Source organism: Diadema antillarum, unplaced genomic scaffold, assembly GCF_040938485.1.
Source record: "Diadema antillarum isolate AM-2024a unplaced genomic scaffold, OU_Dant_1.0 scf00000129, whole genome shotgun sequence".
Taxonomy (NCBI): domain Eukaryota; kingdom Metazoa; phylum Echinodermata; class Echinoidea; order Diadematoida; family Diadematidae; genus Diadema; species Diadema antillarum.
Window position 1 is genome coordinate 1,153,807 of NW_027271018.1, and position 18,715 is coordinate 1,172,521.

At 37.3% G+C, this 18,715-nt stretch overlaps 1 protein-coding gene across 1 annotated transcript in view; it reads right to left on the reverse strand.

Annotated features, from left to right (window-relative positions):
- LOC139720559 (calcium-activated potassium channel subunit alpha-1-like) overlaps positions 1–10,376 on the reverse strand; it is a 235,292-nt gene extending 224,916 nt beyond the window's left edge. The window contains exon 1 of the mRNA XM_071631911.1: positions 9,881–10,376. Coding sequence (XP_071488012.1) covers positions 9,881–10,216 — 336 coding nt within the window. The 5' untranslated portion in view covers positions 10,217–10,376. The remainder of the gene's footprint in view (positions 1–9,880) is intronic.
- Positions 10,377–18,715: the final 8,339 nt, after the last annotated feature.

The window sequence follows — 18,715 nt, forward strand, 5'->3', positions numbered from 1 at the left end:
TTATTATTATCACTTTTTTGGATATCTCAGCCATTTGAAAACCAATTTTCATCAAATAAACGTTGAATCCTTTTTAAAATTACATGCTCTTTCATATTTCATAAGAGGTTTCTCATTATCTCGCTTAAGAATGTTCAAAACATGAATCCCCACCTCAACCAGTACTGTACAGTCCCTTTAATACTGTATACACTGAATATTTCACAAGATATTTTCTACAGCACTTCGACTGCGTTACCGCAAAACTGCACCATCACAAAAGAACTCAATCACGTTAATGTGTAGAATGTGTGGACTCGCTACATGACTTAATGCCATTATTTACATTTGCAGATTTAAAAAAAAAACCAACCAACAAAACAGCTTTAGTGCTTCAAATTAGTTCTAAAATGTGATGTTAGGAAAGAAATCACCAATGAAAATGTTAATCAGTATAATCAATGTTAAGTATTGTTTATACAAAATATGAACAATAGGTTTATTAAAATCGTTTCTAGAATAAACCATCCACAGTTATGGTTTATGAAGAAAACTAGTGATATCTCATTACATTTGTGGCTTTACTGTGAATTTTTTATGTGGTATGATGTTTTGTAATACAACTGAACTATACATGTGCATCAAATGTGATAACTCAAGGATTTTTTTTTAATCACTGCCTCCAATGGTAAACAGTGGCTAACACCATATGCATTCAGTACCATGCATATTTATGCTAATGAACTGCCAGTGTAAACACCATCAACTCACAGTTCCGAATGCTATCTGTTATACTTGTACACATTGGATGAATTTCTGAGGAATTAATCATCTTATACAATATATCTTAATATGGACTAGCCATTTTCCTTCTTGTTTGTTTGTTTGTTTGTTTGTTTGGTTTTTTTTTTTTTTTTTTTGGGGGGGGGGAGGGAGCCAATTACATTAATTTCAAATACATCGAACCAAAGATATCATACCTAATCTTGATTTAAAGGGAAGAGATCTCTAGTGTCGAAGGAAATTACAGAAAATGCAAGGAATTAGTACCTCATCTTTGGTGTATGGAGATATTGATGAGCGTTCTTCGCTCTTGTGATATATCTGAGGTGTTCAAACAAAGTGTGGTGGGTGGGTGGCCAGTTATAAAAGAGCCAGCACTACTTTTTATGAAAGTACTTTGTATTTCCATTTGGTCGCATGACGGCAGTTGTTCCACTGAATGGCTGTATTTTGTCATGACAAAACAACAGGCTTTGACATTATGCAGCAGCAAAGGTATATGTATCTATGAAGATGGAGAATTTGGGCAGCACAAACTGTCAGAGGTAAAAAAAAAAAATAAAGAAATTCAAAGACTGACTGCCCATGTCTTAACATGATATGCAAAGAAACAATGAAAGGCTTAGAGCATGGAGGCGTAGGAGGATTCAGCCAGGTTGACAAATTTGCCTCTTCCAAAGGGGCCCAACCTTGCTTCTATCAGTTCCTTTCTCTCACATTACACTGGGCCTGGAATTAGCTGGCTTGCTGCGGGCGCAGGCCGCGTGCCATCTACCTACATTAGGAATCAGTTGGAACTCCACGCGGCTCCAATTGATCTCTCGCCTGGGTGCAGTATTACGCTGTGTTCCAGCGTGCTACGTGAGCTGCATTCAATAAGGTCAGAAGCGACATGTCCGCTAAATTGCACTTTCTGTTCCATCCTCTTTCCCCTCTCCATCTTGTTTGGAATGCCCCATGCATCTACTGCATCTTATTATCTTTGAATCACCTTTTGCACAGCGAAACTCTTGTTTATGTACCTGGTACGTATATTATCAACAAACATTAACATTCACCAATCTTACAGGGCGGGGCGGCGGGGGAGGGGGCTGCATATGTGTGACTGCTTCATTGACAAATCTGATCTCATGATAAGTTTCCTCTGTCCAACCAACTTTCAAAGCATGCTTTCAGATACTCTGCATCTCCTTTCATGTGCAATGAAAGGACACTGAATTTGGCGTGGCAAGTTGTTCTGTCATCCCCCCCCCCCCCAACTTTTTTCTGTGCTTGCTCGAAGCTGTGCTGGGCCTTTAAAGGGACTGTACAGTATTGGTTGAGGTGAGGATTCAGGCTTATAACATTTTTTTGGTGAGATAATGACAAACCTCTTATGAAATATGAAAGAGCATGTTATTTCAAGAAGGGTTCAACATTTTATAATATTAGATGAAAATTGGTCTTGAAATGGCTGAGATACAAGTGTATATCCAAAAAAGCAATCCTAATAAAATTGACAGGCAACGACTTTTATTAGGATCTCTTTGTTTTACCTTGTTTTTAGATATCTCAGTCATTTCAAAACCGATTTTCATCAAATAAACCTTTGATTCTCCTTAGAATTGTATGCTCTTAAACATTTCATACAGTGGTTTCTAATATCTCTCAAAACAAGCTGAATCCTCACCTCAACCAGTACCGTACACTCCCTTTAAGGGTGCCACAGACACTTGAGTGAGGCAAGGCTAGCCTGCGGGTGCTCCACGTTCAGTCATGTGAACTGTATGCATCAACTTGCCACAATGTTTGTTCTGATGATCTATTGCATGTTTGCCATCCTCATCTGGCCATAAACTTGAATACCGTTTCTGTCTGTGCAAACAATTAATAGGCCCCTGTGCTCAACGCTCACTGCGTTCCTTTCTCAGCTCAGGTTATTAACCTTCAACGGACCACCACTTCAAACTGCTATATGATAGTGTACAAGTATACTGCTGATGGCACTGGCAGAGTTAAGTGTTGCCTCGCCCTCCTTTGCCTAAATCAGTCATGCACACACACACACACACACAAAAATGTTTCAAGTTTGAGCTTGCATTCATGTTTTAAATACAGTAGGACAGCGTGAATTTGGGAGCACAATATTTATACTTGAAGTAGTGTACCATACAGGGTAGTACGACTGTATGTACCGGTAAACAGCACTACAGCAGTGTATTATCACGCTGCAATGATACCAAAGCACGATCAATTTAAATGATTAGAACATTATCAGAATTATCTGCAATAGCTGTATAATCTCAATAATTTCTGACTGTCGACAAAGACCAGGCAATGAAATAAAAATCAAACAATTAAAATGACATGAAATTGCAATACAGTTGGTTGTGTATAGCTTTCTGGGCAAACCATGCTTGGCCTTTCATTCATTCTGACATACAATGTACATCCCCCCCTCCCCCCCCCCCCAAAAAAAAAAAAACAAACAAACAAACAAACAACAACAACAACAACAACAATGCTTTAAAATAGAAGGGGTGGGGAAAGAGATAATGCGCCCAACTACTATCATATTGGCAGTCATGCATCCCATCTCCCATACCAAAATCAAACATTTTTCTCTACAGAGGAACAAACCACTTAATACTGCACACTGCACTATTGTTCAAAGCATGTAACAAGGCTGGTCTCTCTGTCGGCCCATATTTTGAGAGGTCCAATTTGCTCTACAGTATGCATGAACTGTGTACATAGTCTTGATACACAGTGTCTTGCAAAGTGAACAGTTTTTCATAATGTCTAAGTTGTAATGGTACATTAGTACCCCCCAAAAAAAGGGAAAAATAATAAGAATAAGTATTTAAGTATGCCCTGTTTGCATAAAGTATTTAAGTACACCCACATGTGTGTTTGTTTGGATTTGATTAATTTTATTCTTCTCTATGTCAGCATAAATCCCACCGGCATGAAAGACATAATTCTAGCACACATTTCTTGGCAGTCTTCACACAGTGTACACCCACCTGATCACTAAATCTGACGTTGATCTTGTTTTGAATCTATGCCAGGGAAATATTGCTGACCTTTTTGCGACTTCAATTCTAATCTAAAATTCTGATTACTCAGGGTGTCAGCAACATGTGAAGACTGTTTCAATGTCAGGGCAATACACAGCACGCTGACAAATTATGCAGGTACAGTGGCATTTATATTCCTATGCATACATGTATGTGTACAGTGTATGTACTCCTGTTATCATTATCAATAATGATAATCAACCCCACCATTTCTTTTGTGCTAATCTGTGTTTCATCACTACGTTCATTTCAATTTTAATGTACAATGCATGCAGGGATTGCATTCCTTTCCACAATGGCTAGAAGAATTCCAGCAACATTAAGAGCCTATTAAATATACATGTACCATTGAATGACAAGTCATTTCCTTACAAAAACAAAAGCAAAAACAAAAATTATATAAAACAAAATATATCACAGTACTTACTTACAATATAAAGAAAATTCCTTCGTATTATATTCCTAATTATTGTACCAATGAAACAAATTTATTCCACAAATCTAGGTAGAGTCTCTTTGAAGATGACTGATTAGGACTCAAATGAGTTAGAGTAATTGAATAGGCTGGCTTGTGATACGACTGTACAATGTTTCACATTTATAATCGTGAGGGGGAGAAAAAAAAAAACAATCACCTAACTCCAAACTCATCTCCACTCCACTCAGACGGAAATCAACAGCATGATAAAAATGGCACTGTGGGGTAATCACTCACTAAGTCTACAAGTTGAGATATCACACGACACAGATTGTAACAAAATCAATCTATCAATCTCCTATTCCCGTACAAATACACTGAACTTTCCAGAAGGGCCGAGGAACCCTTGTACGTCATCTGCTGTCAATGGCAACGAGAACCACGCACATCTACACGTACATGTAGCTTTGATAACATTTTACAGATCACTCACATTTCTATATCACCTCTTTCTCTACCATCCATCAATTTCAAAAATATTTTACACCACTACAGCGCACTGTGGTTACTTTTAGAACAAAATGTGTACACAGTTTTCAAAAGATCAGGTGCATCTTTGTGGTCACCAGAAACAGCAAAAGAATAAAATAGCATATTTTTAATTACTCCTCATCTAAAAAAAAAAAAGTTGATAGGACTCTCTAAATAAGTAAATTTCATTCACAGAATTGAATATTCAAAATGTATTTCTATTTCAGAAGAAAAAGCTACACAGCATATGTACTCAAAGCATTTTGGTTTTCTTTTTCATTGATTTGTAGACTCATGTGGCAAAAAAACCCAAAAAAACATATTGGATAATATAGTGTATATTGAATAATACAGGGAAAAAATGTGAGGGAGTGCATGTTATGTTGTATAGTATGCATTTGAAAAATAGTGTAAAAACATTCCTATTTTTTATTGCATTGTACAAAAAGAATCAAGATATCACTACAAATTTGTCTGTGGCACGCAATATCTCCTTCACTTCCTTACTTGCACTCGTAGCAAAGCTCTGATCTATAGCAAAACAGTGTTTCAGCCAGTAGGCTGGTACTGGTAGGAGTTCAGCTTGTTTAGGAACAGTAGATGTAAACTCGAATATCATGTTGCAAGAAAGCATATTGGGCAATAAAGAACAAAAAATTAGGGAAGTGTATGTTACATTGCTACTTTCCATAAATAGTGTGAAAGCATTCTTGCGCTGAACAAAAACAAGCAGGATATCACTACAAATTTGTCTGTGGCATGCAATACTCCTTCTTCATTTCCTTTCTTGCACTGATAAGAAGCAAAGCTCTGACTTAAAGCAAAACAATTTTTCAGCCAGTAGGCTGGTTTGAAGAGTTCAACTTGTTTTGGAACAGTAGTTGGCATGAATTTATGTACAAAGGCATTTCTGTGCAGTTTGTATTCTGGTGTTCACATAGCAAGAAAATCATTATCGCAAGACGGTCATCCATTCACAGTATTTCATTCTCCAGTATGTGATGATTTATTACAAAGGGCACAGTCATCTATATCTACAGCAGAAGGAGCATATCCACCAATGGGAATGCAAGCTACTGTACATAACAGTTTAACCTCCCCACTTCAAAATTATTAACTAGAGTATGATACTATTGTGAAGCACTTCTTAGATCAGCAGTAGTTACATAGGATGATAAAATATGTGATTAGTGTACCACCCAGCCATGATAGAAGTACATATTGTACCATTCCATTCCATCCTTAAGGTGACTCTTGTGAATAAAAGAAAAGAAAAGTAGGCAAAATAAAAGATTTGAGATTATCAACAAAACCAAGATTTTATGACATTTCTGCATTTTTTATAAGTGTAAAGGAGAAATGTGAAGCAGTGATATCACTCGCCCATTTCACCACAAATACCAAGGGTATAGTATCTGATCGCTGTGTGAAAACAAGTGAAACTTTTACAATTCTGTAAATTTATTTTACGTCCACTTTTGAAGAAACTTCCACGAATTAACATGTTCTGTTAACATGTACTTTACAGATACACTGTAAGTTGCACATGATCATTGTTATCAAAGTCAACTCTAACATGGGGTAAAATTGCACAAGTTTTTAGCATGACATAAAGTTGCAGTTGAAGCACGCTTTGTCAAAATGCTAAGAAATATTTAGCTCAAGTCAGCCTCTTTCCATGACTGAACAGTGTCTGGCACTACATTGTATTTGAGATAGACTATAATGTGTTAAAATGACGGGTCTTTCCCACACCACAGAAACGTCCACTCTCAAATCTGCAACATGGCGCATGTTTTGACTGGGGCTCCCACCATCTTCACAGCTGATCATTAACAATGTATGTACCCTTTGCGGCTCCGGAGCGAGAGACACACACGCACACACACACTGATTGTGAGCGACACGGACACGCTGCACACTTGTGCACTTGTGGTTGCACGCCAGGGGAACAAACAATTGACATTCACCGTACAATATTTGTTTAACCACATTGACCTTGAATCATCACCACATATTTGTATGCAACAATCTAGTAATCAAACACACCAGACTCATTCGGCAGATGACGGGCATGCCATACTAGCAAAGGATAATTGAATTCAAGCAATAATTCATGCATACTTTGACTGCCCATCCTTGATCATGGACAAACAGCACTCAATATTAAATATAATCTACATCTTTTGTGTGGTCATGATAGTAATATTCTGATGGCCTTGCTGTACTATTCATAAAGTTGTACATCTTATTTTGTACTTCTAGTGTCTGGTTTGATATGGAGTTCACAATCACAATAAACATGATTGCCTATTACACCCTTTTATTTTGTTCTACAGTTTACTTACACACAAACCTTTATGATGGTCCTTCAGTATACACAAAAATCTTCTTAGTTCTATTCCATTTTTTGTGTGTGTTTTTTATTAAGAACCCTGTTTTTATTTTTCTTAATTGTTCTTCCTAATGAATCTGTTTACTACAGATCATATAGTGATAGAGTTTACAGACTTACATTACATACATTTACAGACATCCATTTAAGAGCCCCCAAAGGGATCATAATTATAAAAGGCTTCATGCACACACACAAGACAGCAAAGCAACACTGTTCTTTCATATTTTTTCATAACTGCACATGAATTCTGCCAGACAGGACCTTGCCATACCATGAATTTGTTTAGATGTCATGCAACATACTGAACACCCCTTGAGATGAACCCTTCTGTTTGTAGGCCAAAATGACTATTGTACCTACTGTGCAGCATTTACAAGTACTGTACATATTAAAACTGCTGTATCAACAGCAGAGATTATAGCAATTTGGCATTTTAAATGCTCACAAATACAGTGGTACTCAACATTTAGCAAATCCCATTTGGCCTTGAATAGTGTCTGAATGCATTGCTCCGTATCCTTCGACTGTGTAAACAATCAATGACAGAAAACCAGAGTTCTAATGTGAACTGTGTCTATTGAACTGCATACTACATGTATGTATGCTAACCTGCATTTTTCTTCTCATCAACAAATTATTGTTAAAAACTCACAAGTTGACTACATAAAAATCAATTCTGATGTGTGAAATAATTCATTTTACAACATGTATTTATAGACTTTGAGACCTGCAAACTACAGGGTCTATGTACTACTTACATATTTACTATGTGACTGGCATAATCACAATTATCAGAATTAAAATATACAAGATACAATGAAAGACAAAGTTCAATATGAATCCAACTTACTTCAAGTGTAGACATTATCAAAGCAATATGTACACATTTGTATCTCACTGCCTTTCACTGTACCAATGTGAAGCAGAATTACTGGTAAGTACAGTACATGTACATTCATAAACATAACATTTCAGAGGGTTACTTTAATACAGTGTGCATTTGAGCAAAAACAACAATGGAACACCAGATGCTCCATTTGCTATTTTCATCAGAGAAAAAATATAAGTGTTTAATACCTCACTTTGCTCCTTGTGTCAACATCAAAACAATACATTCCACCACATAAGGTGCTATTAGACTGTCAAAAGTGCATGCGTGTTTGATTATGATGATCCTTAGTGCACAGTAGAGGTCATGCACAGAATTTCCAATAGGTCTGAAAAGGCAAAGGTTATTCTATAAATCATAATGTTTGTTTCCATAACAACCTCTAGATCACCACAGCAACTTCATATCAAGCGAGGAATACAATCACTTTTTCCTTAATCCTGAGTAGATGCACTTTTCACTGCCATGGAGTGACATCCAGTTCCATGCTGATGTAGATTCCATTTGTGAACAGAGTGAAACAGCAGTCTTGGTATGATCTGATATGCCATTTTGTGGAACTTGTCCCTCTTCAGTATGTTATGATATCCTCTGCTTGCAGTGATTAAAAAACAAAAATAGCAAACTTGTGTACCTGTGCAAACCATCAATTGTGGCACAACATCATCGTCTGATGCATTGCTGAGCAGCTCGATGCTTGTATTACATTTATGCTCCTTGCAGGAACACAAAGAAGTTGATTTCCTTTCTCTCTCTGTTTTTTCATGACAGTGTTAATACACTATAATATGAAGCTCTTGGCTGTGTTTCTGGAACCACTCAGAAGGATACAGAAAGCTTCCAAAAACTTTGTTCACACGTACAGCGTGTGTTGTCCTCAGGTGTTCTTGGCTCTGCGCAATTTTCGGACTGGTAAATTTGACGAGCCTCTTTCTCCATTTGTGGCAAATGGTGCTGCATCCCATGATTTGCACTCTATATGTTGCTAGGAGAACATTTGATAGTTAGTAGCGACAATGTGTCAAGTTGTCTTCATCCCGACCATTCCAAGACCATAATTTGACAGGAATGTTTCTACAATGTAATTCACCGTCTCAAAATCAGAACTGTCACTGTGTGTCAGTACCTCAACCAATCTAACAAAAAGTGAATAATGTCTCCAAATTCCACTCTAAATTTGAAATTAAGATATGAAGTGACTCTGTAATCCCTGTCAGACAATACTTGCCCCAAATTAAATGTTAATTAACTGCTAAACAGTGCAATTTCAAGACTATAAAAACAGCTGATCCCATTGTATGCACAAAAAGTCCTTGGAATTCACAAATTCTTTCTTTTTTCTTTGAACACAGAGTAAGCATAAATGGTGTCAGAAAACAAACATCAATCAGCAAACAATCAATGGATTTAACTTTGCTTTTCACAGAGGCTGGACTTTGGTACATTATGTGGTAAACTGTAGGTTATGCCCTCAAATTGATCAAGGAGAGTCTGCCTGAAAATTCTTGATTTTTTAGCAAACATACTACACATGTACGTGTACACAAGTTTTTCTCCATGATACCAATTCATTACAACGTGTAGCAAGAGATTGACCTCTGTTAATTGCAGGCAAAGTCTATGACAATGTAATGTATATTAAGACCAGTGTCAACCCAGTCCCGGACATTATCTCTGTGTTGCATGGTCGTTGTTTCCTCTGTCTGACCTTGTGGATTGAAACACAAAAACAAATCAACATTTGGCAGACATGAAATAGTACTGGCTACTAGACTGGTATCCTCATAATCAGATAACTGAAAGGATGAAATTAATCATCTTACCAGGAACTTTCCAATTTTTGTCTGGGCCGATATCAAGCTTGCCGAGTATTCACGACTAGCCGTCATCCATGGTACATCCTCGTCGCTTTTCACCATGCCCGTACGCTCGACATGGGTGCTGCTCGAGGAGCTTGCCCGCTGGCTGTCCTGCACTCGCCGCCTGCATCCCAGTAGCACCACCAGTCGGACGATCAGAATCGTGAAAAGTCCGCCGAAAAAGGTTATCAAACTTGAACTCAGGAAAACATACCAATACCGCTTCCTGCACTCGTCCTCCCCTCTGTCTTCGCACAGTGTTGCTGCACACTGTTCGGCAGTCAAGTTCGCAAACGACATCTTGACCACAAATGTTGCTCTCAAGTTTCGGTGGTCACTTCAATGACTTCATCTTTCGCCCTTCGCGTTCGGTTTCCAAGAGGAGCGAAACACTTTCATGTGTTACTCCTTTTCCCTGGTTTTCTACGGGTAACGTCTATGATGGTGACAGATAACAAACTGTGTACGTCGTGTAGGTACGAGGTAATGCAGAAGAGGTTGATATCCGAATGTTATCTCTGCCAGAGGTCCTGTATAGTGTAAAGGGACTAATTACCTCTGCCAAAATGAGTACCAAGTTTGGGCCCTTCCCGTTACCTATGCTCGCTACCCAATATTCTATGCTTACTATATGAAACACGGCGTACGGTACGGGCCGGCCGGGTGCAGTGGTGGTGGTACCATACAACACTCTTGCAGTCACACCGCGACTGTATACCGTCGCTGCAAGTCGGCAGTCCGCATACAACGCGCAGCAGAGTCTCCAAAGTACGTTGCAGCACTCCTCGCCCGTCCTTCCCCTCGGTTACATTCGTTCTAAAACGCTGCGCTCTGCCACTACCACACAGTACAGTCCGGATGCTGTACAGTGAGTGAGTACAATGGAGTATGCGTCGGACGAGCAGTATCAATCTGAGCGTAGAGGACACACGGAGGATGTACTTGGAGGAACCGTTCTGTCAGCTGGACGTACGACGGTGACGGTCTCTAGGATGGGATCGTTTACATAACGGTCGCTCGTTGCTATACAGTGTAGCTCACGCAGGCTTCAACAGCATTCGTCGGCCGAGCGCACATTCATTTTCGTTTACAAGCATGGGGAGGAGGGGGACCAGTGTGATACAATGCAGTCCACAAGTCATAGGATTCATTGTATTCGAAAATAAAGGTTCACAGGTAAACCTTTTTCAAAAAGGGTAGTAGAAGGGGTACAGGGAGATGTTCAATCTCAACTCCCTGGTAGGAGTGAGGCGGAACGGGGAATGAAAGGTAAAGGGGGCGGTTGGGGGGGGGGGTGGATCCAGTCCGAATATAAGTTAGTCTGATTTAAAAAAAATAGTAAAATCTAATGACTTCACAGACCAACATTACTGAAATCGGGTGAAATATAAGGAAGTTATGACATTTTAAAGTATTGCTAATTTCTGCAAAAACAGTTCTTGCACAGTGTTCTTATGAGACTAATTTATATTTATACTGGAACATCGGAAGGCAACGACGATAAGGATGGAAAGAGATTACTTTTTTACTGTTAAAACGGAGTGGGTCGGGTTTACAACAGCGATAATTCTGTACAGTAAAATGAGAGTAGGTGTGTGTGTGTGTGTGTGTGGGGGGGGGTATTTACCATCCGTTGCACTGGGATTTGGTATTGACCGAAGCGTTGAAAGAACAAGATGAAGAAGAAGAAGAGGAGGAGGAAGAAGAGGGGGATGGGGGGAGGGGGAAGAATGAAAACAATCAAAGCAAAAAAAAAAAAGGTATTGAGTTGTCTACACCACAACATTGCATGTCTACACACTACCATAATTATGTGTGATTTATGATAAACGTATAAAAAGCACAAGTTAACGCCATTCCCTATCTTTGTTTAATTCTTGATAAGTGATGTTGACCTATCCATCTATGTATCGATAGGGATAAGATAATCTAAATTCATAACTTGCTATCATTTCCTCAAATTAAAGTATATGATTCATTATTCATATATTTCACGACAGTTGACAGTTGACACTATCAGTCGTGGCTATGGTAATATCCTTTCTTTTAAACAGTTTCCAATTAAAAAAAATGCAAGACGATTAGGAACCATTTATATAAACTATTAAAACGCATACAATTCTAAGATGAATTAAAAGTCTACTTGATGAAAATCGGTTTTGAAATAGCTGAGATGTTCAAAAGCAGCGTAAAACAAAGTGGTCCTGATAGAAGGTGTGACTTAGATGTTCTTAGGACCACATTCTTTTTGGATATTTCAATCATTTCAAAACCGATTTTTCATCAAATACAATTTTTATTCCTCTTAGAATTGTAGGTGGTTTTTTTTTTCAGATTTCACAAAAAGTGATTTCTAATAATCTAGTGAAATGTTAAAACCTGAATCCCACCTCAATGAGAACTACACCACCCCTTCAAGTCATAAGACAGTGTCTGTACACTGCAAATAGTCCGGTGTTAAATAGTGAACACCGAGTTGGTGTTAAATTTTCGGTGCTCATTTATGGTGTTAAATTAACACCTCCGGGTGTCATTTCCAAATATAAAACTGTTTTTTGAAGAGTTTCTTAGTAACTGCACTTCTTGTTGATTTTTAATTTAAACAAGACGATCAAGAATTTTACATTAAAGTACTAGATTTTTGAAAAAATGTGAAAATAGATTTACACCACAGTAACACCAGCTGGTGTGGTCTCTTATTGAAGCTGGACGGGTGTTAAACCATTGATATTAACACCAACAAGTATCAAATCAACACCATGTGGTGTCATTTTTGAATTAACACCAGTACAGTGTCAAAATAACACCAGGTACAGTGTCAAATTAACACCACGAAGTGTCAGGTGAACACTTTTCAACACCATCACAGTGCATTTTCTACACCTGTGGGTGTGGTCCTCTATTGAAGTTTGATCGGTGTTAGATTTAACACCCATGGTGTTAAATCTAACACCGATGTTTTTACAGTGTATGGATATGAGTGCTTTACTGATATTTTTCATTTGTCTCTTTCTTGCTATACCCGAAAAGCAGAGAGCCAGATTTCATTTTTAAAATGGTCACATTCAGCCCACATAGAATAAGACGTGCTTTACAAACGATCGCATATCAATATTATCTTGCCGTGATTAATGATATACATCATTTTATGAACGTAAATTACGATTGATAGATTTTTTTTACACAAAAAACTAACCTTTTTATAAATCACCGCAGATTATATCGCCTGCATTCTGTATTCCGAATGTTGCCTCGTGATAGACTACTCATTTCACTTGTGTTCACTTTTGTTTTCTTCTATGTAACTTCAATTCAAATTCAAATGATTTTATTTCCACATAAAGTCATACAAAGTAACATACATAACGCTTACATAAGTACATAATATTTGAAGGAACTTTGAATCACGTACGTTTCAACAAAACATGAATACAATTTTTACAATGGTATCAACTCTGGTTTAAGCAAGCTAGTAAGAAATACAATCTTAATTTATAACTCTGCATGGAAAAGAAGAATTCACAAGAAAAGCATAGCTTGTAAAATGTGTGAATTACTGTAATCTCTTGCGGAAAGTTGCCAATAATTAATAAAGAAGGTTGGCATGACGACAAAGACAATAACTCACTTATTAATATCTTTAGATAAAGAATGATTAAATAACGCATCTTGCAACCGTCTTGTATTATATGCATGCAGATTGAAAGTGAAAGGCATGTCGAAGCAACATAACGTTACTTTTGGACATGATCCTGTGGCAGTTCGAAATCAAAATGATGATTCAGTTATTCTCTGATAGACAAAACATGTGATAGGCCATAGTTTAGAATGTGATATTTCATGATTGTTTTCGTTTATCTGTGCAAAATTGAAAACTAGTATTAAAAAAATCAACCAATTAACAAATTATCAAACAAATATATCATATAATGTATAAATGCAGAGAAAGCGAAGAGGAGAATGAGTGTAATGTAACTTATTAAAAAAAGAATAGCACTATGAAATCTTAATCGTGCATGGTTGATGCTATATAGGATTAACATTAATAACATAATCTACATGGGTCTGAGCATTATCATGAAGGTTGAAGAAGAAAAAAAGGAAATGTGCAATGTTCATCACAGTAATCTGAACCCACAACAGATAGTCTGCGTATTATTTATCTATTTTTGTTTGTTTGTTTGTTTGTTTATTTATTGTTGTTCTCATGGGACTTTTTTTCGAGACTCTTTTGAAACTTTTAAGCACGGCGAACAATTTTGTATTTGTCTAGTCGATACTTACGCGCCAATCTATTTTGTCATGATAATTACTTCATTTGTATAATACAAATATAGAAATAAAACAAACTGAAACTGAAACAGAATCTATCTTATCCATGGCATTGCATCCATCGACCTGTCCATCAGTCTATCAATCAACATTAAATACCCATCTACCCATCAATCTATTTGTCATTAGGTGAACCGTAACATCATGAATCACCTTCTTTAGTTTATATTTCTTTCTGTGTATTTTATCTGTCTCTCTCTGTATCCATGTGTATAAATGTGTTTGTCTGATGTTCTGTTTGTGTGTAATGTGCACTAGTCTGTGCGTCTTCGCTCGAGTAGTTGAATCGGCCGCACTGCAGCTCGGTGGACTGTAGCTGGCGCCCTTCGTTCTTCACACTATCGGCATGAAGGCTGGATTTTGACTGTGTTCCGTCTTACCATTGTACACTGTCATTATACTGTAGAGTTCATTCAATCATTTTCATGATAAAACAGTTAGAAACAACTATTACAGATATATCAAAGCCAATATGCATTATTTCTGAACCCCCTCATATAATTACGTAAATAAATCGCAATGTCAGGATTCAAGATATCAACTATACATGTTGTTTTTGTTGCAAGGACTGTAAATCAATCAAATCTGTTCTATGATACTTAAGTAATACCTATGACACTTCCCCTTTCAGCGTTGAACAGGGTTCAAATGGTCCGCTTAGGTAATGGAGTAATTCAATCTATATGTTACCAACTTTCTTCTGCTATTATTATTGTTATCATTATCATTATTATTATCATCATTATCATTATATTAATTACTTTTTTTTTCATTAGGTTGTGAGAGACTTGTGAGGTGGTGACGAAAGAAAATCCTTTAATCCATTTGCATAAGTGAATGCTCCTATACTGTTTGTTTTTAGTGTTTAAAAGAAAAGTAAGTCAAAGTTTAGAATGCCGTATCCAATATCTGTCTTTTTTTTTCTGGATGTTCGATCTTAGTGTAGCAAAAAAAAAAAAAAAAAAAAAAAAAACTGCTGAAACTGCTTATCCAATGAAGGCTGGCCAATGGAGTAAAATGGAGTCAAAGGGGGCCTGAGCTTTCGATTCTGTTGTTGTTGTTTTATAGAAAGAAAGAAGAGAGAAAAAAATGGGGCCCTATACAAATAATTTGCCCCAGACAGCACTTAACATAAAACAAACATTACAAATCTTAGAAAAATATAAACAAAATTATCAAATATATAATGTACCAAGTCTCCACAAGGGAGCTCATAATATCGTCTCCACGAGGGAGCTCATAATTGTCTCCACAAAGGAGTTCATTTCGATTCTAGCAGAATCTTCGTCAGAGGCAAAATGACAAACAAGCAGGGAAAGCAATCACATAATAAGGACTTCACACAACAAGAACCGTCAGGGACAGGCTGGGTACACAGAACAAAGAAAACAAAGGAGAGGGTGGGAGGTCACGGGCAAGGAGCCCATCAGGTAAAAGGGAGGGGGATTAGAGCAGGAGGGTGGACAGACAAAAGGCAGAGGAGGGTCAGTAATGATCATGAGGATCATGGGAGCAGCCATTGAAGAAAAAGGATGAATAGGGAAGCAACATCAAAGAAGATAAGGAACACCAGAGGGATAGAAAAAGGGAAAGAGTGAAAAAGCAACAGCAAGGGGATTGGGGGGGGGGGGGGCTCTGAGCAAACAGTGAGCCCTGAACAGATCTTGTTCGATCTTGATTTAAAAAAAAAAAAAAAAAAAAAAAAAAAAAACCTATATAAAAAAATCATGTTATTCGGAACGATTTGATTGTATTGTTATATCAAAACAAAAGGAGCTAAATTTTGAAGCCCGTTGTGGAATGAAAGCAACTGTCACTGGTGCAAACGGCAAATTTGTCGAGTTTATCGAAGTTACAATAAAGTGAATTTAAAGCTGGTGTATTCTACGAATCAAAGTGAGCACATTCGTGGGACGGTTCCATGACATACAATCGCTCCTGCGACTTGCTCCAATGAAATATCTGCGCGCTAAATCAAACAAATTCTACTCAAAAACATAACTTTAACTCTAATCATAATCCTCACATCAAACTAAACTTAAAACTCTATCACAACCCTAACCCTAAATAACCCTAACCCTGTATAAGCCTAATCCTAAGCCTTGAAGAAAATAAGACCGGAGCAATTGTCAAAAGAGCAAATGTCGTGTCACCCCATATATAGGACACATACCATCTTATAATGATAATAATAATAATAATAATAATAATAATAATAATAATAATAATAATAATAATAATAACAATAATAATAATAATAATAATAATAATAATAATAATAATAATAATAATAATAATAATAAGGTTTTATTTATCCAGGGTAGCCTCTTCAGTGTTGCCACTGCTCTACCAGAGGGCCCTGCCATTATTATTACCCCAGCGTTGCCAGGTACTTATTTATACACCTGGGTCAAGAGGGACATAGTGGGTAAAAACATCTTGTCCAAAGACGTAAGCACTGGGCGGGAATCGAACTCGGGTCCTCCGATTAGGAGTCGGGAGTCTTATCCATACACTATGCCACAGCGCCCCCACTTTACATTGACCATGTAATTATTCGCCCGACTTTATGTGACGCTAATGTTCGGAGAGAGACTTTTAGGAGTCGATATGACAGATTGGGTGATGGGAAAAGACTGCTTCCTATATAGCTTCCTCATAGCTAGGTAAGAAAAAAGTTATCCTGCTATATTATATGATAGGACGGTGATATGGCTCTGTCGGCAGTGCTCAAATTTGCATCAGCACCGCCGTTGAGGGCGTTAAGGGATTCAAATTCACGATATGGCAAACATTTATTACAAAGTATTATATGGGCAGTCTTTTTCGTTGTTGCTTTTATTCTTTGTAGTTACTCAGCTGTTTGAATATGCAAATTCAATATACCTTGAAATGTGGTGATTTTTACTCTAACTATAAATAACTCGTATAACCCCACTTTTGAAACACAATACATCATGTTATACATTTATACACTTTATTCATTCACGATTTTAGCCGCTGCAACATTATAGAGTATGCGTGAACATCTCGAATACGGACAAAATAGTGGATGATTCATGACCTTGAAAATCAGCAAAACTGGCGATGTAACCCTTTGGTAAAATAGGTCTATACAGCTGATCCGATTGAGGCAACTTATGGAATGGAATGAAAATCATATTCTCCACACCAATTGAGCTAACAAATATTTATAGTATAGATTGTCATCTTATTGTCAATCCCTATTTTCTTCCTTCAACTGCATCTTGCACTCTCACCTGCAACTGCACTGCACTCACCTGATCCCCTTCCTCCAAGAGAGTTATGTCGATAGTCATTTTATGAGGCCTCCATCCATCTCAAGCTTAATCGCTTCTGATGGTGGTCTCCTGCATTCAATGATCTCTGTTGTTTACTGAAAAATACTGTACAGTATGTCCAAAAAAAATTACAACGGGACCCCCCCCCCCCGCAATGATATCTTTAAAAATAGTGAATCAATCTAAATACAAATTCAGGGTATGAAACTATAACTCAATGCCCACATCTTACAAAAAACCCCATTCGATTTGCTTCAGTGGTCAAAGAGAAATGAGGAATTTTGTAGAGGATGTCGGGAATCTCTTTTGTCCAAGTTCTGTCTATTATTCACGCACTAGAGCATTGAATTGCTAAAATTTGAAAAATTAGACTCATGACATGCTTTACAAGAATCTACATTTCTCTGTGACCGCTTAACCTAATTGAATGAGATTTTCTGCAAAATAGAGCTAAGATGTTATATTTTAAGGCCCCGAAGTAGCACTTAGACAGGTCGATCATTTTGGATGTTATCAACTCGAAAATTTGATTGTAATTTTTGAGGGACATACTGCAGTATGTCCCACAAATATTACAATCAGATTTTCGCATTGATAACAACCAATATATGATTTTTTTCAACGCTACTTCAGGGTCTTAAAATATAACATCTTAGCTCTATTTTGCAGAAATCCCCACTCGATTTGGTTAAGCGGTCACAGAGAAATGGGGATTGTAGTAAAGCATGTCATGAGTCTGATTCTTCCAAGTTTAGCGCTTCGATGATTTTGTGTGTGAACAATAGACAGAACTTGGACAAAAGAGATTCCCGACATCCTCTACAAAATTCGTCATTTCTCTTTGACCACAGAAGCAAATCGAATGGGGTTTTCTGTAAGATGTGGGCAATGAGTTATAGTTTCATACCCTGAATTTGTATTTAGATTGATGCAACATTTTTAAAGATATCATTGCGTAGGGCCCCGTTGTAATTTTTTTGGGGACATACGGTATATCTTATTTTATGTTTCTGTGTATCTACATTGCTCAATGCAATCACCTATGTGTATCTATTTATGTACTGTTATCGATTTATTTAACTGCACTTGTTATTCTTTGTCTTTGTACTTTTTGAAGTTTGCATTCAAATTGCATCTGATTGGATGCAGAAATAAAAGCAAGCAA